General features: G+C 36.4%; 1 protein-coding gene across 1 annotated transcript; it reads right to left on the bottom strand.

Moving 5' to 3' along the window:
* Nucleotides 1–23,056: 23,056 nt before the first annotated feature.
* On the bottom strand, nucleotides 23,057–25,903 carry LOC112719221 (probable indole-3-pyruvate monooxygenase YUCCA3). Its single transcript, XM_025770235.3, has 3 exons — nucleotides 25,167–25,903; nucleotides 24,548–24,919; nucleotides 23,057–23,426 (listed from the first exon to the last, which is right to left on the bottom strand). The coding sequence occupies exons 1-3, from the start codon at nucleotides 25,857–25,859 to the stop codon at nucleotides 23,199–23,201; spliced, it is 1,293 nt and encodes a 430-aa protein (XP_025626020.3). The 5' UTR covers nucleotides 25,860–25,903; the 3' UTR covers nucleotides 23,057–23,198.
* Between the last annotated feature and the right edge of the window lie 320 nt (nucleotides 25,904–26,223).

Raw genomic sequence — 26,223 nt, 5'->3', positions numbered from 1 at the left:
AGGATGGAGCAAAAAAGAGAGCCCACTCATGGAACCCAAGAGACGCATGAGGAAGCTCATCACCAAGAAATCCCGGAGATGCCTCAAGGGATGCACTTTTCTCCCAGCAACTATTGGGAACAACTCAACACTTCTCTTGAAGATTTGAGTTACAATATGGATCAATTAAGGGTGGAACATCAAGAGCACTCCATCATTCTCCATGAAATTAGATAAGATCAAAGGGCAATGAGGGAGGAGCAACAAAGGCAAGGAAGAGACATAGAAGAACTCAAGGACTATATTGGTTCTTCAAGAAGAAAGCACCACCATCACTACGGTGGATTCATTCCTTGTTCTTATTTTTCTGTTTTTCGATTTTTATGCTTATTATGTCATCTATATTTGTGTCTCTGTTACATGATCGTTAGTATTTAGTAACTATGTCTTAAGGATATAAATAATTCCATGAATCCTTCACCCCTCTTAAATGAAAAATGTTTCTAATTCAAAAGAACAAGAAGTACATGAATTTCAAAATTATCCTTGAATTTAGTTTAATTATATTGATGTGGTGACAATACTCTTTGTTTTCTGAATGAATGCTTGAACAGTGCATAATTTTGATTTATTGTTTATGAATGTTAAAATTATTGGCTCTTGAAAGAATGATGAACAAAGAGAATGTTATTGACAATCTAAAAAATCATAAAAATTGATTCTTGAAGCAAGAAAAAGCAGTGAAAAAGCAAAAGCTTGCGAAAAAAAAAGTGACAAAAAAATTTAGAAAGAAAAAGAGAAAGCAAGCAGAAAAAGCCAATAGCCCTTAAAACCAAAAGGCAAGGGTAAAAAGGATCCAAGGCTTTGAGCATCAATGGATAGGAGGGCCCAAGGAAATAAAATCCAGGCCTAAGCGGCTAAATCAAAGCTGTCCCTAACCATGTGCTTGTGGCATGCAGGTCCAAGTGAAAAGCTTGAGACTGAGTGGTTAAAATCATGATCCAAAGCAAAAAGAGTGTGCTTAAGAGCTCTGGACACCTCTAACTGGGGACTTTAGCAAAGCTGAGTCACAATCTGAAAAGGTTCACCCAGTCATGTGTCTATGGCATTTATGTATCCGGTGGTAATACTGGAAAACAAAATGCTTAGGGCCACAACCAAGACTCTTAAAAGTATATGTGTTCAAGAATCAACAAACTTAACTAGGAGAATCAATAACACTATCTGAAATTCTAAGTCCCTAGAGATGCCAATCATTCTAAACTTCAAGGAAAAAAGTGAGATGCCAAAACTGTTCAGAGGCAAAAAGCTACAAGTCCCGCTCATCTAATTAGAATTAATATTCATTGATATTTTGAGATTTATAGTATATTCTCTTCTTTTTATCCTAATTTATTTTCATTTGCTTGGGGACAAGCAACAATTTAAGTTTGGTGTTGTGATGAGCGGATAATTTATACGCTTTTTGGCATTGTTTTTAAGTAGTTTTTAATAGGATCTAGCTACTTTTAGGGATGTTTTCATTAGTTTTTATGCTAAATTCATATTTCTGGACTTCACTATGAGTTTGTGTGTTTTTCTGTGATTTCAGATAATTTCTGGCTGAAATTGAGGGACCTGAGCAAAACTCTGATAAAAGGCTGACAAAGGACTGCTGATGCTGTTAGATTTTGACCTCCCTGCACTCGAAATACATTTTCTGGAGCTACAGAACTTCAAAAAGCGTGCTCTCAACGGCGTTGGAAATTAGACATCCAGAGCTTTCCATCAATATATAATAGTTCATACTTTATTCGTGATTAGACGACGTAAACTGGCACTCAATGCCAGTTCTACGCTGCATTCTGGAGTCAAACGCCAGAAATACGTTACGAATCAGAGTTGAACGCCAAAAATACGTTACAACTTGGCGTTCAACTCCAAAAGAAGCCTCAACTCGTGTAAAGCTCAAGCTCAGCCCAAACACACACCAAGTGGGCCCCGGAAATGGATTTATGCATCAATTATTTATCTCTATAACCCTAGTGGCTAGTTTTAGTATAAATAGAACTTTTTACTATTGTATTTTCACCCTGGATCCTGAATTGTATTTGTGATCATGTGATCACGTTTTGGGGGCTGGCCATTCGGCCATGCCTGGACCTTCATCACTTATATATTTTCAACGGTGGAGTTTCTACACACCATAGATTAAGGGTGTGGAGCTCTGCTGTACCTCAAGTTTTAATGCAGTTACTACTATTTTCTATTCAATTCCGCTTGTTCTTATTCTAAGATATTCGTTGCACTTCAACATGATGAATGTGATGATCCGTGACACTCATCATCATTCTCACCTATGAACGCGTGACTGACAACCACTTCCGTTCTACCTTAGACCGGGTGCATATCTCTTGGATTCCTTAAACAGAATCTTCGTGGTATAAGCTAGATTGATGGCGGCATTCATGAGAATCCGGAAAGTCTAAACCTTGTCTGTGGTATTCCGAGTAGGATTCAGGGATTGAATGACTATGACGAGCTTCAAAGTCGCGATTGTTGGCCGTGATGACAAACGCAAAAGAATCAAGGGATTCTATTCCAACATGATCGAGAACCGACAGATGATTAGCCATGCCGTGACAGAGCATTTAGACCTTTTTCAATGAGAGGATGAGATGTAGCCATTGACAACGGTGATGCCCTACATACAGCTTGCCATGGAAAGGAATAAGAAGGATTGAAGGAAGGCAGTAGGAAAGCAGAGATCTAACAGGGACAAGCATCTCTAGACACTTATCTGAAATTCTCACTATTGAATTACATGAGTAACTCTATCTTTATTTTCTGCTTTATTTATTATTCGAAAACTCCATAACATTTACTATCCGTCTAACTGAGATTTACAAGATGACTATAGCTTGCTTTATACCAACAATCTCCGTGGGATCGACCCTTACTCACGTAAGGTATTACTTGGATGACCCAGTGCACTTACTGGTTAGTTGTGCGGAGTTGTGACTAAGTGTGATTCACGTTTGAGAGTGCTACCAAGTTTTTGGTGCCATTGTTGATGATCACAATTTTGTGCACCAGTGCGCTACCACCTTCCTCTGGTTGTCACATGATTTCGTGGGTTAGTGCCCTACCACCTTGCAATCAGAGAGAAACCCATGCTCAGGAGAAAAATTCCGAGGGAGCGTGCCCTACCACCTTCTCCTTTCAGAGCGAAACGTTCCGAGGGAAAGTGCCCTACCACCTTCCTCTTGAGCAATACATATGAGTGAGAAGCCTAGCTTCACGCCTCACATTCGAACGTAGGCGGGAGACTGCCACAGCCCCAATAACAGAACACAATGCATATCACAATCACATATTCAATCTCAGAGGCTAGTGCTCATAGCACCCTTTCACACATACTCATTCCATTAACCATAATCATTCCTCTCCAAGTTCTTAACTCTTCACAACCACCACCAATATCATAAATATTCCATTCTGAATTCATTGGTTCATCAGATTCTCAATTCATACATCTCTCGCCCTTCTCGATCCACAAAACCCATCCTCAACACACCAGAAACCTAAACCTCCGTTTACTAATATTTCAAGAAAATACCAAACAATTTCTCCTAAGACCTTTTCCATGTTTCAAAACCCAAAAATAAGTCCAAGAGCCTTAAAATGGTGTTAAAGAAGCTTACAATCTTGTTGGGAAGGTGAAATAGTTGAAAACAAAGTTTAAAATTATGAAACAGGGCGTATGCGTCCGCACAGGGGGGTGCGTGCGCACGCCCAGGAAGATTTCCAAATTGTGCGTACACACAGGTACATATTTTTATAAGGTATGTGCACTCGCACAAGGTGTGCTAGCGCCCCCAATAGACTGGTCTTCCCAATGTGTGCGTGTGCACAGGTCTATGCGTACGCACAGGTTGTAATTTCCCATTGGTGTGCGCGCGCACCAGCTGTGCCAGCGCTGCAAGCAGATTGCATGCCTCTGCCTGTGCGAATGCACAGGTCTATGCGATCGCATAGGTCACAACTTTCACAGAGTGTACGTATGCACAAGGCTGTGCGTCCGCACATATCAGAAAACTCAGAATTCTGTAACTTTGCAGAATTTTAAGTTTTCAACACCAACTTTGAATGATCATAACTTCCTCTACATAATTTTAAATTTTACAAACTTTATATCAAATCGAAGGGTTTTCAAAAATCTTCAAATATAATCCAAATTCAACAAATTTTGAAAACCGAGGCAAAAGTTATCATCAGACAAAGTTTACCAAAAAATCATTTTTCACCCAAAACCTCAAATCCTCAAATTTAACCATCTCTCAATTCAAAACCAAACTAACCATGTCCAACCATCATAAACCACTACTACATACAACATCCTACCATTTCATGTCATCCTTCTTAATTTCACACCTAAATTACTAAGCTATTACATCATATCTCACTACCAATCCAAAATTTCCAAATTAAATCATAAATCCACACTCATAATCATCATCAACCAACAAAAACCTCAACAATCAACACAAATCTCAACATTCATCATCAACCTTCATAATCACTAAAATACCAACAATCATCATCAATTCATATAATCATTATCATTATTATTCCAATTCCTTCTACACAATACCACTTCCACATTAATATCCATTATTATTCGTCCACCATAACAACAACACTCTTCAGAAACAATAATTCACACATTCATCAATAATCAATATTTTTACAACATCAACAATAATTCTCATCCATATTCATCACACATCATGCTCCAACACATACATTTCTCTCAATTTCATCATCAAACATATATCACAACCATCAACATATTCAATCCTACCTTAGGGTCAACTAGCCTAAGTGTCCATGAACATTACATATTACATAAAGAAAACCGAAACCATACGTTGGCTGATTCTCAAACGCACCAAAACACTAAAACGAAGCCACCAAGCTTGATCCAAAACCTCAACCAACTCCAACAAACACCAAGGCTCAAACTAACAACATATATATCACCAACATCAAAACTTAAGATACACAAAACAACTAAACACAAGGATTTAGTGAAACCTTACCTTACCTAACGTGAGTAGGGGTAAAATCCAACAATTACCCGCTACTAGAGATCACCTAAACAACCAAAACTACAAAATCTATTCATAAACTATACATGAAAACGTGCAGAATCTAGGACTGGAAACTGGGACATGAAGAGAGAAATTTTACCAGATTTGTTCTGATAGAAACATATATCTCGACAAAAGCTTCGCGTGGCCGCAAACGGCTCGTCAATCGGAGCTTCGGATCAAAAGTTATAGCTCTTGGAAGGTGGAGGTGAATAGTAACCAACCCTCACCTCTCCTCTCTCCTCAATCTGCGCCCCTCTCTCTTTGTGGGGAGGAAAATGAGCTAAAAAGCTCATTAAGTGAGCTTATATATTTTAGACCTTGGACCCGATTTGGGTCCGGTCCAACTCGTTAGCGTTTTCGGTCCGTTTGCCCCACTTTGGGCCAAAACCTTTAAGATTAGTGTCCGGTTTTCGATTCTAAATTATTTTCGCCCTTCCAATACAATAAATAAATTTTCAAAATCTTAATTTCTAAAATGTGCGATACTAGATAGACTAGAGCCGGTACTGCCAACTTAAGTGCCAGTACGCATTTTTACAAAAACCTTTAATAAAAGATACATTTTTCAACCTAGAAAAATTCATTAAATTCAAATTTCACATTTTTATTTTCAAAGTAAAACTAATAAATTTTGAATCTATTATGAACACTAAAATTATTTTATTAAAACGGTTTTATGTAAAAAAAAGGTTCTTACATATTCACACTTGTATGATAAACTAGACTTATATTTATCATCAAAATACTGATAAAAGTATAAAATACAGTAGCGAGAGTTGTTTTGAATTTATTAAAATTTGATATATTTCTATGAAAATGTTTTCTTGCTTGATCCTTTGTGCAACATTTGAATAAAGTTTGATTATTTTGATAATTGACTAATTTATTAGAAAAGCAAAACAAATATAAATATACACAAGGGACTAATTTTTTATATTTATGAACAATTTTGTTTTGAAAAATGCTAGGTAGACAATGATCTTGTTAAACAATATGAATAACAGGTCCTAAAAATTAGTCCAATTAGATTATTAACACAGTATACCCGTATACACCACCACCCCCAAATCCTAATTTTAATAATATTAATTATTAACATCATAATCATCCCACCCACTCCCCCTTTTTTTGACCTAGCAGTAAAAACTTTTCCTCTTCTCCACTATTCAAACGGTATTCAGGAAGTAGTAGCCTTCCCCTACCCCCAATTAAAATGGCATTGACAAAGGAGGACTTTCCCACATCCGGCGTTTCTTCTCTGCTGCATCCCGTCATCTATCCTGCCACTCGCCGAATCGACCATCTCCCGGCATGCCTCCATTGTGAAGACGAGCAGCAACAGGCGAACCCCCCTGTCGCCGTTGCATGGAAGTCGCCCAGCCACCACCCGCGTGGCCTTTTAACGGCCATCTCCCGAGGTTGAAGTCCCTGCATGTCCGCGCCGCTTGGAGTCTTCCTCGGATAAAGCCAGAGCAACCATGGTGTGTGTTTGCTTGCCCCTATTAAAGCCCTTGATAGCCGTTTCTTCAAGGTTTTGATGTTTATAGTAATTTTTATGTTATGGTTGCATAGAAGGGTTTTGCTGCTTGTGAGAATTGCTGGGTCTGTTTGACTTCTTCAAGTGTTTGTTAACATAAGAAAACTGAAAAGAATAATGACCCGTACATGTTGTTGAGGATCCAATTTTTCACGTCTTGTTTTTAATGGTTAAATGTATTTGGGTTTGTTTTGTCTCTGGGTATCAGTAAGTCAGAATTGGTGTGAAGCACGTGCTTAAAATTTGTTGCTTTGTGAGTTGTTTAATCACTCTAAGTCGGATGGTCATTTCTATACATGAATAGATGGTTGAATTTTTTGCACAGTTGTTTGAAATTTGGTTGAAGATGTTAACTTTTTTTTCCTTCCAATAACTAACCTAAAAGGGTGTCATATTTGAATAACTGTTCAATTCACTGATTATGCATATTTGATTTTGAAGAGATAGGTTTGAATTGGTATCCTGTTTGTTTATTTAAGGAAAAAATTGTAAGTATAATTTAGAATCAATTTACATTTTTTCTAGTTTTACCTGAAAGTGTATTTTAATTTTTCCTCACATGTCTACTTGCATTTGATGCATTTGATTGGATAGGATCTAAATGAAAGTAGTTTTGGCATTAAGTTTATCAGCATATTTGACTATCATCACAATCAATATTTGGGAACATTCTAAAGAAACTAGCTTTAGACTTTTAAAACAGTGAGTAAGTCAGTATGAATAGTCCTTTTGGCACACCAGATCGAAATAAATAGTGCATTGCCTTGAATTTGAAAGTCAATTGGTCCGTTTGATTTTTTTATACTTGCAGTGGGAAAATTATACTAGATGAATGTTTAAAGTTGAGCGTTGTGACATGATCTACAGCATTTAGAAAGCAATTTCTATTGTTACTAATCTCTAGAGCCTATCAAGCTGATTATATTATGACTTGTTTTGGTGACTTTTGTAATCAGAAGTTTAATTTTGACTGCTACGCTTCCAAGGACCTTGTGTTACTTAATTTTTTGTTATCTGCATGTGTACTCATACTGCGCACGACCATGGGTATTCTGCTGTTGCTTTTCTTTTTTCTTTAAATTACAGCAAAGATAGTAATATCACATGATTCATGGATGCTTGGATTAAAGCGAACTGTATGAAATTTGATGGAGTTTGGGCTTGATATTTTAGAATTCTTTTCTTTATCTGTTTCTAGTTCATGTGATTGACTCTTAATTTCTATGAATTACGGATGTTCAATTTTGTAAGAAACGATAGATGCAAAAAGATATGGCTTTTAGTGGTGGCTTAACTAGATATGAGTTAAATTGGTTGTAAATACTATAGTTGCATAATGTTTGATGTCTACATATTTATGACTTTATTATTTTCGATCATGGATGTTGTAAAAACTCGTGTTAAAATTTAAGAATAATACATAGTTACATAGAAATAATATATTTTATGCGTGTGAACTTTTCTAAATAATGCGAGCGGACTATTGATGAACCTGTGAGGAAGAACCGGAATCAGAGAAAGCAATAGATGTATCTAGAGCCCATTTGAGAAGTAGTATAAGCTACTTTTTTTACTTTTAAATTATGAAAAGTTACCATAAAAAAAACTAAAAAACAGCAACAAAATATACATTGAACACATTTCATATTCATTTTTTATTTTCACCTACCATATCATGCACAATAAAACAACAAATACTAACTATACAATAATTGCTTTTGTATTGACATCAACATTATTGTGAATTAGAATTTTAATATCCATTCTCTTGTGTAAAAAATTGTGTTTTTCCAGTTATTTATCCAAACACTACAACTTTAAAATGAGTACTTTTATAACTAAAAATCAACACAAAATAACTTATTTATAAGTTGCTATTAATAAAAGTCCTTCTACTTTAAACTCTTTTTCCAAAAGAGCTTATTTAAGTTGTTAACCAAAATTGGACCTTAGTCTTAAGACTACAAATACCTTTTTCACATTGTTTACGTGTTTTCGTGGTGAAATTTTGTTACAACAAAAAGGATAAATTTCCATGGTGAATAACATTTTTAATTCTCTAACTACTTGATTCTGTTTCAAGATATTAGCGAAACGTAAAAGTTATTAGTTAAGAATAACTATCTGGGTACCAATAAAAATAACCATCCACTATCATATGGAATCGAACATCCAGCATCTACTATTTGTTACTATTACACACTACACCAAGACTCTTCTAAATAACTATTTGGGTGACAATAGAGATAACCATCTGTTAGCCTATAAAATCGAACATCCAACCTTTGTTACTTGTAACTGACCACATACTCTACACCAAGACTATTACGAATAACCATCTGAGTACCAGTAAAAATAACCATCCGTTATCCTATTGAATCGAACATCCATACTAATCACACAGACTACACCTAGATTATTCGAAATAACCATCTGGGTAACAAAAGAAATAACCATTTGTTTTTCTATTAATTCGAACATCCGGTTTATAACGCTTTTAACGAATCACACACACTACACCCAAACTATTCAAAATAACCATCTGGGTAACAATAGAAATAAACATCTGCTATCCTATTAAATCGAATATCCAGTTTAACATAATTGTAACTAATTATACACACCACACCAAGGCTATTACAAAATAACCATCTGGGTACCAATAGAAATAACCATCCGCTACGCTATTAAATCGAAACTGACTTTCTTTGCATATGTTGTATAAAAATTCTAAGCCAGCTTCAAATGCTCAAACCGCATCCCAACTCTTGGTATTTTGTCTTTGACAAGGCAACTATGATCCGGTAACTGTGAATCAGTTCAAAACAGACATCATTCGATGAACATGAGGATTAATGGTCGATTCAAATATGCGGTTCACGAAAAAAAACAGCAATATACTAGAGACCAAACCTCATCAACAAGATCCGTGTCATCACTTCTAGTAATGTCCGTACATTCTATGACTTACAATCAAACATACACAAACTAATTAAATACTGTACTTGACAAACCCCAATTTGAGGGTTTATCTTGTACTGAATTTAGAGTATTTTGATAACCTTTTGCCACATTTAGCCTATGAATTAGCATGGTTTTGTTATCTCTCCCATATTTGTGCTTAAGTGTAAAAAACATGCTTTTTAAGCCTTATTTTGATAAGTTCTAATTTCTCTTTGATTCCATAAGATGCCTTGATGTGTTTGCTAGTGATCTCAGGTTGAAATAGGCTAGACATGGATCAAAGGAAGTAAGGAAGGAAGCATACAAGTGGAGAGAAGCACAAAAAGCCAAAGATCTGACCCAGGCCATGCACGCGTACGCGCACAAGGCGCTCGCGCGCACATTGCGAAACGGGCCAAGGACGCGCACGCGTACCATGCGCGCACGCGCCGATGATGGCACATGACCTCATTTATGTAGCACGTGCCTGGCGATTTGGAGAGGTTTCAGCAACCAACTTTGGCGCCAAAATGCATATAAGGGCCAAGGATTGAAGGGGATTGAAATTCAATTCACACATTAGACACACACACACTCATTAGGATTAGTTTTAGTTTAGTTTTCTAGAGAGAGAAGCTCTCACTTCTCTCTAGAATTAGAATTAGGATTAGGTTTAGGTTAATCTCTCTTCTTAGATCTAGATTTCATTCATGTTTTGATTCAATTTTCCTTTGTCAATTCTCAATCCTCTCATCTCTCTCTTTCTAGTTTTGTACTTTGATAATTGTAATTCTTCATTTTGTTTTAGATAGATTGTTGTTCTTTAGTTTCCTTTTAATAATGCAATTTGAGGTAATTCATGATAATTGTGATTTCCTTGATTGTTGTTGCTTAATTCTTTGCAATAATTGTTGTTAGATTCTGTTCTTGTTGTTGATTTACTATGCTTTTCTTTTATGCTTTCCAAGTGTTTGATGAAATGCTTGGTTGGATTTTAGTGTAGATTTTGTCCCTCTTGGCCTAGGTAGAGTAATTAGTGACTCTTGAGTTATCTAATTCCTTTGTTGATTGATACTTAGAAGTTGCTAATTGATTTGAATGCCTCTAAAGCTAGTCTTTCCTTTAGGATATGATTAGGACTTGAGGAATCAAATTGATTCATCCACTTGACTTTCCTTATTTAGCAAAGGTTAACTAAGTGGTAGCAATGGATAATTCTCATCACAATTGAGTAAGATAACTAGGATAGGACTTCTAGTTCTCATATCTTGCCAAGAGCTTTTCATAGTTGTTAGTTTACTTTCATTGCCATTTACTTTCATGCCTCTTATCAAAACCCCAAAATAACTCACAACCAATAACAAGACACTTCATTGTAATCCTAGGGAGAACGACCCGAGGTTTAAATACTTCAGTTTATAGATTTTAGGGGTTTGTACTTGTGACAAACAAATTTTTGTACGAAAGGATTATTGTTTGGTTTAGAAACTATACTTTACAACGAGAATTTATTTGAGAAATTCTATACCATCAAAAATCCAATCGTCAGTACTATTAAACAAGTTTCAACTAAAAAGATTTTATTTACTTTTTCCAAAATTATCATTAAAAATTTATTACTATACATAACTTACAAGAAATAATAACAATAAAAAGCGTACTCATAAAAAAGCTCACCTAATTAGTTAGGCTTATATTAAGTATTTATATAGAGTATGCATGGATCTGCCACAACTGAATCGCACCTACACAACTTAAAACCAAGTCCATTTCTATGCTTTGAAAAGTCAAAAAGCTCATTATTTCTTTTTGGATGTGAATGATACATTCCCATTCTCCATTTTCGTTTCCTTCCTTGTCAATTCTCTCTTATTTCTTCTTCTTCTTATTTGTTTATTAATTAATTTATTTTTCTTATAATAGTAATCAGTGTTGTATGTATTGTGGACTTGCTAATTGGAATTTTGGGGCCTTTGAGTACTATATTGTATGTTATGCACAACTGTACATATATTTTCTAGCAATATTATATAACGTGAAAAAATAAAAAAGAATGAAAAAAAAAAACACATTTAGTGAGCATCCAAAATGAACAGCATCTCCACTTAGAGCATATATTTCCATATGTAAAGTGAGTTGTGACCAAATTTGTTTGTGCATGCATGGCATGGAAGTATAAGGATGGTAATTTAAAATAATCTAATGGCAACCATGTGAAATGTTTAAAATATACATGAATAGGTAGTTTCATTCAATTCACTTAACTAAACATGATATGCACTTCTTAAATTACACTAATCAAATGACCAAATTTAAAATTTTAAACCAATTTGGTGTTTAAACAAAACTAATAATCAAGTATCATATCAAAACTCAATCTAAACATCATTAAAAATAGCATAAGATTACACAATTCTGAATTATAATGCCTAAAGGTAACAAAATTTAAGACAAATGCTGGTCAAATATAAGAATTAAACAAAAAGTTTCGTTCAGACATTTCATTTAGCATATGGTGTGCACAATATATAAACAGGGATTTTAAACTCAATTTAAGCAGCAATCAATCCAGAAAAATCAGCCATCAAACATTTTAGAATCCAAAAAGTATCAATCCATTAATCTAAGCCTAATCTAATAACTAAAAGCAGAATTAAAAATTAGTTAAAATAAATAAACGAAAGAACACGGACAGGATGAAGCATGGAACCTGCATTGGTGAAAAGGGAAGAATGGAAAGAGAGGGGTAGCAGCGGCGGTGTTGCAGCGGCACAGAGCTCAGCTCTGCTGGGTTGCACTAGGGTTTCTCGCCGGGATTGGACTTTGCACAGAAACCAAGAGTAGCGTACAGGAGATTGAGAAGAAATGGAGAAAGAGAGAAGAAAAAGAGAAGAGAGAGAAGAGAGAGGGGGTAGACGACGGTGGTCGCCGGTGGTGATGACGGTGGTATCGGACAGAGGGTTAGGGCTGGGTTAAGAGTACAGAAGAGAAAATGGTTAAACGAGAGGAAAATAAGATGAAAGAATAATTGCATAACTTTAATTCACCAATACAAAAATTCTAATTTTTTTAATTTAAAAAATAATTATTATTAAAATTTAATTAATCAAACCATTAATTATATTTAAGATTAATTTACTTTTTTAACTCCATTATTTACATTGTTCATTAATATTATTCTTCACCTATACTTTTCCTTTTGTTTTTAATATTTGAGAAATCGGTATCCTTATTATATTTTGACAACAGCAATCAATTACATACTCTAGAAGAATCTCTCACCATAAGATTTTCTTCATTCTAGTGCTAAAACTCAAAACGATTAGGGATACACGGATTTGTTTGCTACTCAAATAATTCGATATTACCAGCGCCTTGAGTATTTATGAATTTCATTTACTTAAACTGAAAACAATATATATAGCATCATGGAGAACTTTTCCAAGAAACTTGAAATTAATGTTGAGAAGGGTGCGCAACCTCCAAGACATGTCATAGTTGAAGACTTGGAAGAAGCTCATCAAGATATGGATTCAATCATGGATGAATTCCTATCTACAATCGAATCCTCTCCCATTGGACATGAAGTTGGAGCTATCGAAGAGTGTGTACAACCTCCCAAGGATAACGAAAATGACATGGTGTACATTGAAATTGAAGAATATGAAGAGGTTGATCAAGAGATGAATTCATTCATCGAAGAATTCCTATCCAAAGTTGAATCACCTCCCATTCAACAAAATGTCAACACCAAGCCATGTAACAAAGGGAAAAAGGTTGAAACTAAAGAAGCTTGTGAAGAGGTGGAAACAACCAAAGATGAGCACAAAGAGGTAGATCTTGCATCGTCTAAGTGTGGGGAAATCTTCCTTCCCAAATCACCATCAAACACAACATTTAAGTGGGTAAAATCTCTATCTCTAAGCTTTAATTTCTCACTTGAATATGGTTTGATTGAAAATGATGGTCAACTTAGAACTCTTTGTGGAATTAAAAGTAAGAATGAGTTGTGTAGTGGTTGGAAAGTAGGTGTTAAGCTCATTAAGGTCAAGGCCTCAAGGTATAGGGATGATATTGGGACAAGGATCACCTTGTATGGATCTAGAAGGAAGCATTGTTGGAGTAAAGAGAATTCCGTGTGTCCACCACATTCATGTCAACTACCCATCCGACAAAATCATGGAACTCAACCAACGGACGGATGCGAGAATAAGATATGGGATCCCGGTTCGATATATGAAGATCAAATATGGGGACTCGTATTTTGGGTAGAAATCTACCTAAGCTTAATAAAAATGGTTGGAAATTCTGTCAACCAATTGAGAAGCAAAGATCCTTGGAGATTCAAGGATGAATACAAACATAAGCCACCATGACAAAGAGCTTCTCAAATGTCCAACTTAAGGACTTAAACTAAAAGTGCTAGGTGGGAGACACCCCACCATGGTAAACTCGTTCCAAATCTTTTACATTCATTTAATAAGTGATTTGAGTTACCATTGTAGGTAGATGTTTCATACAAATTTGTTTGTACAATCTCATTGCTAGCTTAGTCATATACATGTTGTATTTAGTAGTAGATGAATAATATCAAAATTGCATTCTCGTGAATTGTATGATAGATGAGTGAATGAGAGTTGTGAACACTAAGGGGAGCACCAGGAATTTGTTTCAAAAAAAAAAAAAAGGGGGTTGGACGCGAGCGCACCATGCACGCGCACGCGTCCCTGTGAGGATGCACCACGAGCCAAATATCAGAGAGTTGGGCCTCCTTTGGGCAAATATCATGCCTCCAGCCCAACTCGACCCACGCGGACGCGCACCACGTGCGTGCGCGCCGTTTCTAAGAGTATAAACATACACGCGGACGCGTACTTGCCGCGTCCGCACCGATTCGCTGCTGCAGGTCTTTGAGCCAAAATCCAGAGAGTTGAGCCGGCTCTGGGCTAGCTTTAGGCCCCAGGCTCAACTCAACCTGCGCGGGCGCGCACATCGCGCCAACGCGCCGATTCATACCTCAACAATGTACGCGAACGCGTACGTGCCACGTGCGCGCCGATCTGCATGCGCAACTTCCAGGCCATTCTCCAGAGAGTTAGGCCTGCTTTGGGCCGACTCTATGCCTCTAGCCCAACCCCATGCACGCGTGCGCGCACGGTACGCGCACGCGTCGCTTCCCATATTTCTTACCCACGCGTAAGCGCGCTGTACGCGCACGCGTAGGTTTCAAAATTCCATCAACAGCCGCGGACGCGCGAGGTGCGCGCTCGCGTCGATCTAAAAGTGAGGACAACCCTAATACGCGAAGAACGTTGCGCCGCAGCGCACTCTCCCCTCACCCTCCTTCATCTTCTTCCTTCTTCTCTCAACCTCCATAACCACCACCTCACTCTTTCAACCACCACCGCTGGCCACCCTTCCTTCTTCTTCCCTTACTATCCACCCTCTTTCTCCCATTCTCACACCTCCCCTTCACCAACTCAGTCTCATCTCTCCCTTCCTCTGTCTCACTGCGAACACCCACCACCACCTCATCTTCGCCGCCGGCCGCCCATCTCTCTCTCTCCTCCCGCTCTGTTCCCCTCTCACTCTTTCTCCCTCTCATTCATTCCCTTTTCTCTCTTCCTCTGGACCGAGCCGCCTTCCACCATCCACCGCCGCTGCTTATCTCTCCGGCCACCATTCACGGCGAGGCAGTGTTTGCTTAGCCTTATTTCTCCCCATTTTTTCCCCCTTCCATTACTGTTTCCTCTGCTCCCAGGTTCCACTCAATTTCTTTTCTGTTTTTCTGTTAGTTTTCATTTCTGTTAGTTAGCCAAATTGTATGTTAGTTAGTTTTAAATTCAAACTTTGCATGTTAGGTTAGTTAGAAATAACTGCGGTTAGGTAGCTAGGGCTGGATAGAGGATTCTAGGCCTGATAAGTGCTCCGTTCGTGCTTAAATTGCTATATGTATATTTGGATGCTGTTTGTTGATTTTGAACTGATTTTGTGCATCTCATGTTGCCTAAATGATATACACTGTTGAGATTCTCGATGCTTGCCTATTTGATGTTGTTTTCTATGCTTCTTGTGCTGTTTTGCTATCCGGGAACATCCAATTTTCAGCCGGAATGCTGCCCGATTTTCATGGAAATTCGTTACATTTTTATCTTAATTCAATTTTGGGCAACATTCCGTTTCTCTTTGATTTCCCGGATTTGCATACTCATGGTGAACATGAACCACAACTTTTCCGTTCAATATGCATAAATCTCATCATATTGCTAATCCATTTTCTTTCACTTACTATTTCTTTAACTACCTAACTTCTGCTTACTCTTTAACAATTCTTTCGAAATTATGATGATATTCTTGCATATTGAATATGAGTTGTTATCTTTAATGCACCTTGCTTTCTAGGTTTATTCGTTCACTTTTACATATTCATTGCAACATCAAAGATTGTCTCTTTTTGCTATTTGCCTCCTGAACATGCTTTATTTGTTAAATGCTACATGTCTTATATATTCTATCATACTTTTCAGGATGACCGACAAAGGCAAAGCCATAGCCACTACCTCCAAAAAGAGAAAACACTCTACCCCTTCTCTTCCTTCCACATATAAGCATTATGCCAAGAACCCTTTGAATGATGTGGACAAAGAGAACCAACAGTTACCTTCCACCAATCCTGAAAAATTCCCTAATCTCTACTGTGAGCTCCGGTTTTCTAAGTATCGGACTACAAAGCTCAACATTGAGAAGAAGCTACTTCTCCCAATGGATGTGAGACGTTCTATTTCCGGTCGGATTATTGATTTGGGCATTGACTTTGTTGACCGAGATTTGGGGGATGTTAATGTTTCTTGGGTGAAGGAATTCTACTGTAACTTCTTCCGTCCCACATTAGATTCGGTTCAGGTGAGGGGTAGGGAGATTATGATCACTGAGACCGCCATTGAGGAGGCACTACAGTGCAGGCATGTTTCGGATGAGTTGTGTGCCCATCAGCAGGCTGAGTTAGCCATACACAGTATGACCTTCGATTATGAGGCGCTCAGGACTGTTATTGGGATACCAGAGGCTACTTGGGTTATGGATGCCAACAACACCAAGCCGAAAGGGATGATGTTTTCTCATCTGACTAGGGAGGCCAAGACTTGGCAGATGATCTTTGCCTGCTATGTCCTGCCCACCACCCACTTCTCTGAGATTCCTATGGAGATGCTCTTACTTATTGGGTGTGTTATGGAGGGGAAGGAAGTCTCCTTCCCTAGACTGATCAGACAGTGTATGTGGCGGGCGCATATTCGTGGCCTACTTCCTTTTCCTACATTGGTCACGAGTATGGCGGCCCTAGCCGAGGTGCCATGGTTAGATGATGATGTGCGACCCCCGCCCCCTGATGATGATGACAAGGAGGTTACTATTCCCTGGGGTGGGTGGGTGCACGAGCGACCAGTTGCTAGCCGCCGGTCTCGGGCCAGAGCTCCCGTGGGGACACCTTCACCTTCTGCCCCTACAGCTGCCCCATCTTCCTCTACTGCTGCAGCTCCTTCCTCATCTATTGATCCACCAGCAGCACCCGAGCCTACTTATCTCCTAGTCCAGCGCCTTTTCCGGTTTTTAGAGCGCGAGAAGCGCCATATCCGACGCCGCCTGGATAGGATAGATCAGATGTTTGTGGCCCAGGGCCTTGAGCTACCCCCTCTTCCCGACTCTCCGGCCTCCGATGATCAGGATCATCAGGAGGAAGTTGCGGATGCGCCGGTTCAGCAGCATTCTCCTGCCACTACAGAGCCACTAGAGATTCCTGAGGAGCCGGTCCCACAGACAGAGCCTGAGCCTATTGTTGTACCTCCCACTGATCCTCCGGTTTAGCATCGAGGACGATGCTTGATTTTAAGTGTGGGGAGGGCACCGGTAGCACTATTTGGGAACCGGTGAACTACTTTCCAGCCTAGTTATCCTATTTTGCATATTTTGTATATAGTTGGATGCATTTTTAGTTGCTTTGGGATACTTTTATTGCTTATTTTGGATTTTAGTTACTTTGATGACTTTGATGCTTTTGGATATTTTTAGATATTTTGGATACTTCTGGATTTCGTACTTTAGTTGGATTTTCTTTATACATTTTGTTTATCTCTACTTTTAGTTGTAGTTGTGATTAGAAATCATATTTTGGATTGCAAATATTTAGTTACCCTTTTTACATGAAAAATTTGGTTTTAAATGAGAAAAAGGGAAAGGGTGAACTAAGAAAATTTTTGGATTCTTCAATCACAACAATGCTTGGTCAAACATTGAAAATTTTCCAAGAAGTTTAAATATAGGGCATCAACCCAATTGATTGAAAGAAAATTTTTGGTAAAACTTGCTTGAATTTCATACTTTGTGAAGCATGTATTGAATTGAGAACACAAGCTTGTGAGACTTGAGCCTATTGATGTGGTTACATTTTATAACCACTTATTTTCCATTCTTGTGTGAAATTGTTCTCTTTCTATGATTGCAATCCTTGATTTGCTTGATTCTATATGTCCATTTATTTCTTGTATTTATGCATTTGTATAATTGAGGCCATTACTTCATTAGCCACTTACCCAAATAGCCAACCCTTTATTCTCCATTGTTAGCCAATTTTGAGCCTATGCTTAACCAACTTGTTCTCCATTTAGCTCATTACAAGCCTAAGGTGAAAAACCAATAAAAGTCCTTGTTTGGATCTTTGATTAGCCTAGGCTAGTGAGAGTGTTTAGTATGCAAAGTTGGTGAGGTTTGGGAACATTGGAGGGGATAAAAGGGGTAGTACACTTTTATGTTTAGGAATTGGGTACATACTCATGTATTGATTAAATGAATAGACCTTATGCATTGATCTTCTTGTATATAGTTTGACAAAAGAAAAAGAAATGAAAAAAAAATGATGAAAAGAAAAGGAAATAAAAGTGAAAGAAAAGAAAAAAAAATGTATATAGAAAAAAAAAAGAAAAAAAAGAAAAAAAAAAGAGCAATAAAGGGGACAAAATGCCCCAAAGTGAAGTCAATAAAAAGAAATCAATGCATAGGTGTTATGAATCAAATAAGGATGCATGAATATGTAGGAAAAAGTGAAGAATGGGTAGTTAGAGTAGTTTGAATTTGTATGGGTCATTATATAGGTTAGGTGGGAAAGTCTATGCTAATCAAAGATTCAAATCTTAGTCCACTTAACCATAAATGATCCTACCTTGACCCTAACCCCATTACAACCTAAATGGAAGACCTCATGATGAATGTATGCATGCATTGAATAAATGTTGATTGTTAGAAGAAAATCAAATTTTGGAAAGCTTGATTAGAAGAGAAATGAGTGAATTGACCCTTAAACACTTGAGTGAATAGAGCGGATACACTTATCCGGTGAGGGTTCAAAAGTTCAATTACATGTGCTCACCCATATTATCTATATTCTTGCAAGTTTAAATTCTTTTTGATAATTCAATACAATTGTGGTTTGGAACTAATTCCTATTGCCTAGCCCTTGTGCTTACATATGCTCTCTTGGCAATTTGATGTGTTTGAATTAAGCATTTGCATTTATTTTAGGTAGTTCCATTTAGATAGGATTCATGTAGTTTAGTTGCATTAAATGTCATACCCTTTAGTTCCTTCTTATTTTAGCATGAGGACATGCTAAGGCTTAAGTGTGGGGAGGTTGACAAACCCCAATTTGAGGGTTTATCTTGTACTGAATTTAGAGTATTTTGATAACCTTTTGCCACATTTAGCCTATGAATTAGCATGGTTTTGTTATCTCTCCCATATTTGTGCTTAAGTGTAAAAAAACATGCTTTTTAAGCCTTATTTTGATAAGTTCTAATTTCTCTTTGATTCCATAAGATGCCTTGATGTGTTTGCTAGTGATCTCAGGTTGAAATAGGCTAGACATGGATCAAAGGAAGTAAGGAAGGAAGCATACAAGTGGAGAGAAGCACAAAAAGCCAAAGATCTGACCCAGGCCATGCACGCGTACGCGCACAAGGCGCTCGCGCGCACATTGCGAAACGGGCCAAGGACGCGCACGCGTACCATGCGCGCACGCGCCGATGATGACACATGACCTCATTTATGTAGCACGTGCCTGGCGATTTGGAGAGGTTTCAGCAACCAACTTTGGCGCCAAAATGCATATAAGGGCCAAGGATTGAAGGGGATTGAAATTCAATTCACACATTAGACACACACACACTCATTAGGATTAGTTTTAGTTTAGTTTTCTAGAGAGAGAAGCTCTCACTTCTCTCTAGAATTAGAATTAGGATTAGGTTTAGGTTAATCTCTCTTCTTAGATCTAGATTTCATTCATGTTTTGATTCAATTTTCCTTTGTCAATTCTCAATCCTCTCATCTCTCTCTTTCTAGTTTTGTACTTTGATAATTGTAATTCTTCATTTTGTTTTAGATAGATTGTTGTTCTTTAGTTTCCTTTTATTAATGCAATTTGAGGTAATTCATGATAATTGTGATTTCCTTGATTGTTGTTGCTTAATTCTTTTGCAATAATTGTTGTTAGATTCTGTTCTTGTTGTTGATTTACTATGCTTTTCTTTTATGCCTTCCAAGTGTTTGATGAAATGCTTGGTTGGATTTTAGTGTAGATTTTGTCCCTCTTGGCCTAGGTAGAGTAATTAGTGACTCTTGAGTTATCTAATTCCTTTGTTGATTGATACTTAGAAGTTGCTAATTGATTTGAATGCCTCTAAAGCTAGTCTTTCCTTTAGGATATGATTAGGACTTGAGGAATCAAATTGATTCATCCACTTGACTTTCCTTATTTAGCAAAGGTTAACTAAGTGGTAGCAATGGATAATTCTCATCACAATTGAGTAAGATAACTAGGATAGGACTTCTAGTTCTCATATCTTGCCAAGAGCTTTTCATAGTTGTTAGTTTACTTTCATTGCCATTTACTTTCATGCCTCTTATCAAAACCCCAAAATAACTCACAACCAATAACAAGACGCTTCATTGTAATCCTAGGGAGAACGACCCGAGGTTTAAATACTTCGGTTTATAGATTTTAGGGGTTTGTACTTGTGACAAACAAATTTTTGTACGAAAGGATTATTGTTTGGTTTAGAAACTATACTTTACAACGAGAATTTATTTGAGAAATTCTATACCATCAAAAATCCAATCGTCAGTACTATTAAACAAGTTTCAACTAAAACGATTTTATTTACTTTTTCCAAAATTATCATTAAAAATTTATTACTATACATAACTTACAAGAAATAATAACAATAAAAAGCGTACTCATAAAAAAGCTCACCTAATTAGTTAGGCTTATATTAAGTATTTATATAGAGTATGCATGGATCTGCCACAACTGAATCGCACCTACACAACTTAAAACCAAGTCCATTTCTATGCTTTGGAAAGTCAAAAAGCTCATTATTTCTTTTTGGATGTGAATGATACATTCCCATTCTCCATTTTCGTTTCCTTCCTTGTCAATTCTCTCTTATTTCTTCTTCTTCTTATTTGTTTATTAATTAATTTATTTTTCTTATAATAGTAATCAGTGTTGTATGTATTGTGGACTTGCTAATTGGAATTTTGGGGCCTTTGAGTACTATATTGTATGTTATGCACAACTGTACATATATTTTCTAGCAATATTATATAACGTGAAAAAATAAAAAAGAATGCAAAAAAAAAACACATTTAGTGAGCATCCAAAATGAACAGCATCTCCACTTAGAGCATATATTTCCATATGTAAAGTGAGTTGTGACCAAATTTGTTTGTGCATGCATGGCATGGAAGTATAAGGATGGTAATTTAAAATAATCTAATGGCAACCATGTGAAATGTTTAAAATATACATGAATAGGTAGTTTCATTCAATTCACTTAACTAAACATGATATGCACTTCTTAAATTACACTAATCAAATGACCAAATTTAAAATTTTAAACCAATTTGGTGTTTAAACAAAACTAATAATCAAGTATCATATCAAAACTCAATCTAAACATCATTAAAAATAGCATAAGATTACACAATTCTGAATTATAATGCCTAAAGGTAACAAAATTTAAGACAAATGCTGGTCAAACATAAGAATTAAACAAAAAGTTTCGTTCAGACATTTCATTTAGCATATGGTGTGCACAATATATAAACAGGGATTTTAAACTCAATTTAAGCAGCAATCAATCCAGAAAAATCAGCCATCAAACATTTTAGAATCCAAAAAGTATCAATCCATTAATCTAAGCCTAATCTAATAACTAAAAGCAGAATTAAAAATTAGTTAAAATAAATAAACGAAAGAACACGGACAGGATGAAGCATGGAACCTGCATTGGTGAAAAGGGAAGAATGGAAAGAGAGGGGTAGCAGCGGCGGTGTTGCAGCGGCACAGAGCTCAGCTCTGCTGGGTTGCACTAGGGTTTCTCGCCGGGATTGGACTTTACACAGAAACCAAGAGTAGCGTACAGGAGATTGAGAAGAAATGGAGAAAGAGAGAAGAAAAAGAGAAGAGAGAGAAGAGAGAGGGGGTAGACGACGGTGGTCGCCGGTGGTGATGACGGTGGTATCGGACAGAGGGTTAGGGCTGGGTTAAGAGTACAGAAGAGAAAATGGTTAAACGAGAGGAAAATAAGATGAAAGAATAATTGCATAACTTTAATTCACCAATACAAAAATTCTGATTTTTTTAATTTAAAAAATAATTATTATTAAAATTTAATTAATCAAACCATTAATTATATTTAAGATTAATTTACTTTTTTAACTCCATTATTTACATTGTTCATTAATATTATTCTTCACCTATACTTTTCCTTTTGTTTTTAATATTTGAGAAATCGGTATCCTTATTATATTTTGACAACAGCAATCAATTACATACTCTAGAAGATTCTCTCACCATAAGATTTTCTTCATTCTAGTGCTAAAACTCAAAACGATTAGGGATACACGGATTTGTCTGCTACTCAAATAATTCGATATTACCAGCGCCTTGAGTATTAATGAATTTCATTTACTTAAACTGAAAACAATACATATATATATATATATATATATATATATATATATATATATATATATATATATATATAAAGTAGCTAGGGATCTATCCATGTGCAATGCAACGTGGATATAAACAAGAGAGGTTGCAGATTATATTTTCTATTCCTCCAAATTAAAATGTCAACTAATTATTGAGGCCGGGGCTTTGTTGGAGGACAAGAGCCTATGAATTAACTGCCATGAGGATCAGAGGGTTTGACTAAAAAATCATAATCAGATTATAAGAGAGAGAAGGCTTTGACTTCATTATTAAAACATGAAAAAATGTAATACAATATTCAATTGATGTGTGAAACAATATTCCTTACAACTGAAAAACCGTAACCAAATAAGCCTCATCTTCCTTTTTGCACAAAAAATAATAGCCAATTATTTTCAAACAATGGGATTTTTCTTAAGGAGAGGGCTAATGTTTCTTGTTAGGGAAACTCTACATTATTATTATTTTTCAAACAGATCTCCATTTACTTAACCGAACACTACAGAAAATTATTTGAATAGCAACTGATTTAGCAAACCACTGATTTGTATATATCTTAGAAGTGTGACATGCATCTCCTATGGCGTGCAGCGGCTGTTTTCTTCTTCTGTTTAGTTTCCTCCTTCCAGCTCTTGGCAATGTCATGAGACACACTAATGGCATCCAAAGAAGCACCGGAAAGGCCTCTCCTTGTGAACCCAACGGCATAAAGACCAGCCTTGCCTTTCCACCCATTTGGAAATGGGTCCTTTGGAACACCATCGTCTGAAAACATGTCATTTTCCTGAATCCGCACCACATTACATCTTTAGTCCGTCAAATATTTAAATAAATTAAAAGCCTTTATTTTCTTGCTACTTCTCTACGTGATTATCTATATTTATATTATATTATTAAATTTTGTGGGACGTTGAGTTTGTCTATTGATGTAAGACTCCATTTTTTTAATTAAAAAAACTACATAAGCAACAAAAATAAGTCACTAAATTAATTACTGTATATTTAAATAAAAATATATATTATTTAAATTAATTTTTATGTATAATTTATATTTTAATATATATTTATACAAATAATTACTTAGCGACTGATTTTCGATATATATCAATATAGTTGTTTTTTTATTCATTATAGTTATAAATTGATATCATAAATGTGAACAATAACAAAGATTCAAATTCCTTTAAACAAAAGATTTTGGTAAAATAAAAATATAAATGATCTAATTATTGATAAATTAAAATAAAAAATGTTTGGTAACAAAAAAAATCAGCCAAAAACAATCATAACTTGTCTTATTTAGCATTTATTAATTGTTGCGACAATTAATGAATGCTAAATAAGACAAGTTCTATCTGTTTTTTTTTTTCTACCTAACATTACCCAATTATAATAGTGAAACTCTTGTGGAATATAAGTTATAAAATTAATGATATGCAAAATAATAATTACGCTAGAATAAATAAGTAAAATTTGAATACTCTTCATAATTAATCTAAGGTAGAAACTCAAGTGTAGTTGATTTCATGTGAAATTCATAACTCAGAGCCGTTAAATAATTTGACCGATTTGACAAAATTTTTATCTAATTTTACATGAAGTCGATTGCACCTCAGTTTTCTCCTTAATCTAATAATACTAAAGTGAGTGTACAAATTGAAAATATGGTGTAAATATCATTTCCCAGAAACGATTACTTCTCCTAAGAGAGGACCAATGTATCAGCTAGCAAATGCGTCTCAAGCATTTAGAAATCTTAAAGTACTACGATAGAAGCTTCTTTTGTTTTTTTCAACCAAAATAGAAATTAGTCCTTTCTCTCTAAACAGAGCTAAAAGAATGTGTGGAGCTCAGAGTAATTAGGAAAAAAACAAAGAGCAACGAAAGGGCAAGAAAAGAACTAACCTTAAGCCATGATGGTACATTGCTGCGATAACCAGTAGCAAGAACGACGGAGTCAATTTCTAGAATCTTGCCATCCACGAGTTCCACTTTCCCTTGCCAGAATCTCTTGATTCCAGGTACAACTTTGATCTGACCTGATCTAATTTTCTTGAGTGCTCCAATGTCCAATACAGGAGTCTTCCAGGCAGTGTTCTTGAGCTCTAAAGGTCCTACAGAAGGCCGCTTTAGACCGTACTTTTCGACGTTTCCCAGGATCAAATGGGCCAGAATTAGCAGTATCTTGTCAACCATCCATAGTGGTAGCCGTTTCATCAACATTATTGCAAGTTCAAAAGTTGACTTTCCAAAAACTTCTCTTGGCAACACATGAACCTGATCATCAAAAGCAAAATAAATATTATGCTTCTAGTGCTGATTTTGTAAAAGAAGTGAAAACAAAAAAGCCTTGGAATAACTTGTCTATGTGTATCTCAACTTCACGGATTCTATCCGTGAAAACAGCCATTGATGTAATTATCAGAATCTTTGTGCATCAGGATGCTTTTTTTTTTTTTAAAGCATTTTTTGATAGAATATGAAAACAAAAAGATAAGCCAAAATACAGTGTAAGCAGACTCACCGAGCTTCGAACAACCATGGATGGAGTTGCATTGTGGTTACAAAGATCAAGGGAAACTTCCATGCCGGAATTTCCACACCCAACAACAAGCACTTTCTGTCCTTTATAACTCTCCCCGGATTTGTAATCACAAGCATGCATGACATGGCCACCAAATTCATCCAACCCTTCAAATTCAGGTACAACTCTCTCTGCATTTTCACCCGTGGCAACAATAAGCCACCGGCAAATGTACTCAACTTCACTGGAACCAGAGTGGCTTTTCCTAATGGTCTTAACCCTCCACAATCCGAAGGTCTCATCATACTTAGCAGACTGAACTGTTTCATTGAATTGTGGGGTTATGTTAAAGTGGTTAGCGTAGGATTCAAGGTACTTAATGAACTGAAATTTTGTAGGATATTCAGGGAAGTCATCAGGGAATGGTAAATTCGGTAACTGGCAGAATTGCTTGGGAAGGTGTAACTTGAGGCGATCATAGGTACGGTTTTGCCAAAGAGAGACAATGCAATTAGCTCTCTCAAGAATGATGAAAGGGACGCCTTGGTCCTTCAGACCTGCTGCGACTGCCAGGCCTGAAGGACCGGCCCCAACTATTACTGGTCCGTTTACCCATACACATCTTCGTGTGAAGAGGTCTTCAGGGTTGAAACTTTGGACCATTGGTGGCATGTTGAGACAAATGTTATGCATATTTCTCTAATTGTCTTTTGTTGAAAGATGAAACAGAAAGAGAGAAAGAGAGAGAATGAATTGAGGAGTGAAGGAAAAGGGAGAAGTGAGGGTATAAATAGTGAACGGTGTTGGAGCGTCAGAGCTTGCATGTGATGTCATTTTTCAAATGGTTCTCAAATGATAAGCTTGTGGCCGCATCCTTTGTTTATTATGCAATAAGTAATTATATTGTGTTGCATTTGATTTTTAATTTAATTTCAAAAGCTAACTGATGAATCTCCATAATCATGCATATTAATAATGGATCGTTAACAAACTAATAAAATTATTATTGTAACTTGTTACAATGCGAGTGAATTAGAAACCATGTGAACTCCAATTC

Source organism: Arachis hypogaea, chromosome 2, assembly GCF_003086295.3.
Source record: "Arachis hypogaea cultivar Tifrunner chromosome 2, arahy.Tifrunner.gnm2.J5K5, whole genome shotgun sequence".
Classification (NCBI taxonomy): domain Eukaryota; kingdom Viridiplantae; phylum Streptophyta; class Magnoliopsida; order Fabales; family Fabaceae; genus Arachis; species Arachis hypogaea.
This window is presented reverse-complemented; position numbering and strand designations above follow the sequence as displayed.

Excerpts from the sequence above, each read along its gene's own strand:
- LOC112719221 (XM_025770235.3), bottom strand. The coding sequence starts at position 25,859 with ATGCATAACATTTGTCTCAACATGCCACCAATGGTCCAAAGTTTCAAC. Across the intron at positions 24,920-25,166 it reads CCATGGTTGTTCGAAGCTCG|GTTCATGTGTTGCCAAGAGA; the intron begins GTGAGTCTGCTT and ends TTTGATGATCAG. Across the intron at positions 23,427-24,547 it reads ATGTACCATCATGGCTTAAG|GAAAATGACATGTTTTCAGA; the intron begins GTTAGTTCTTTT and ends GTGCGGATTCAG.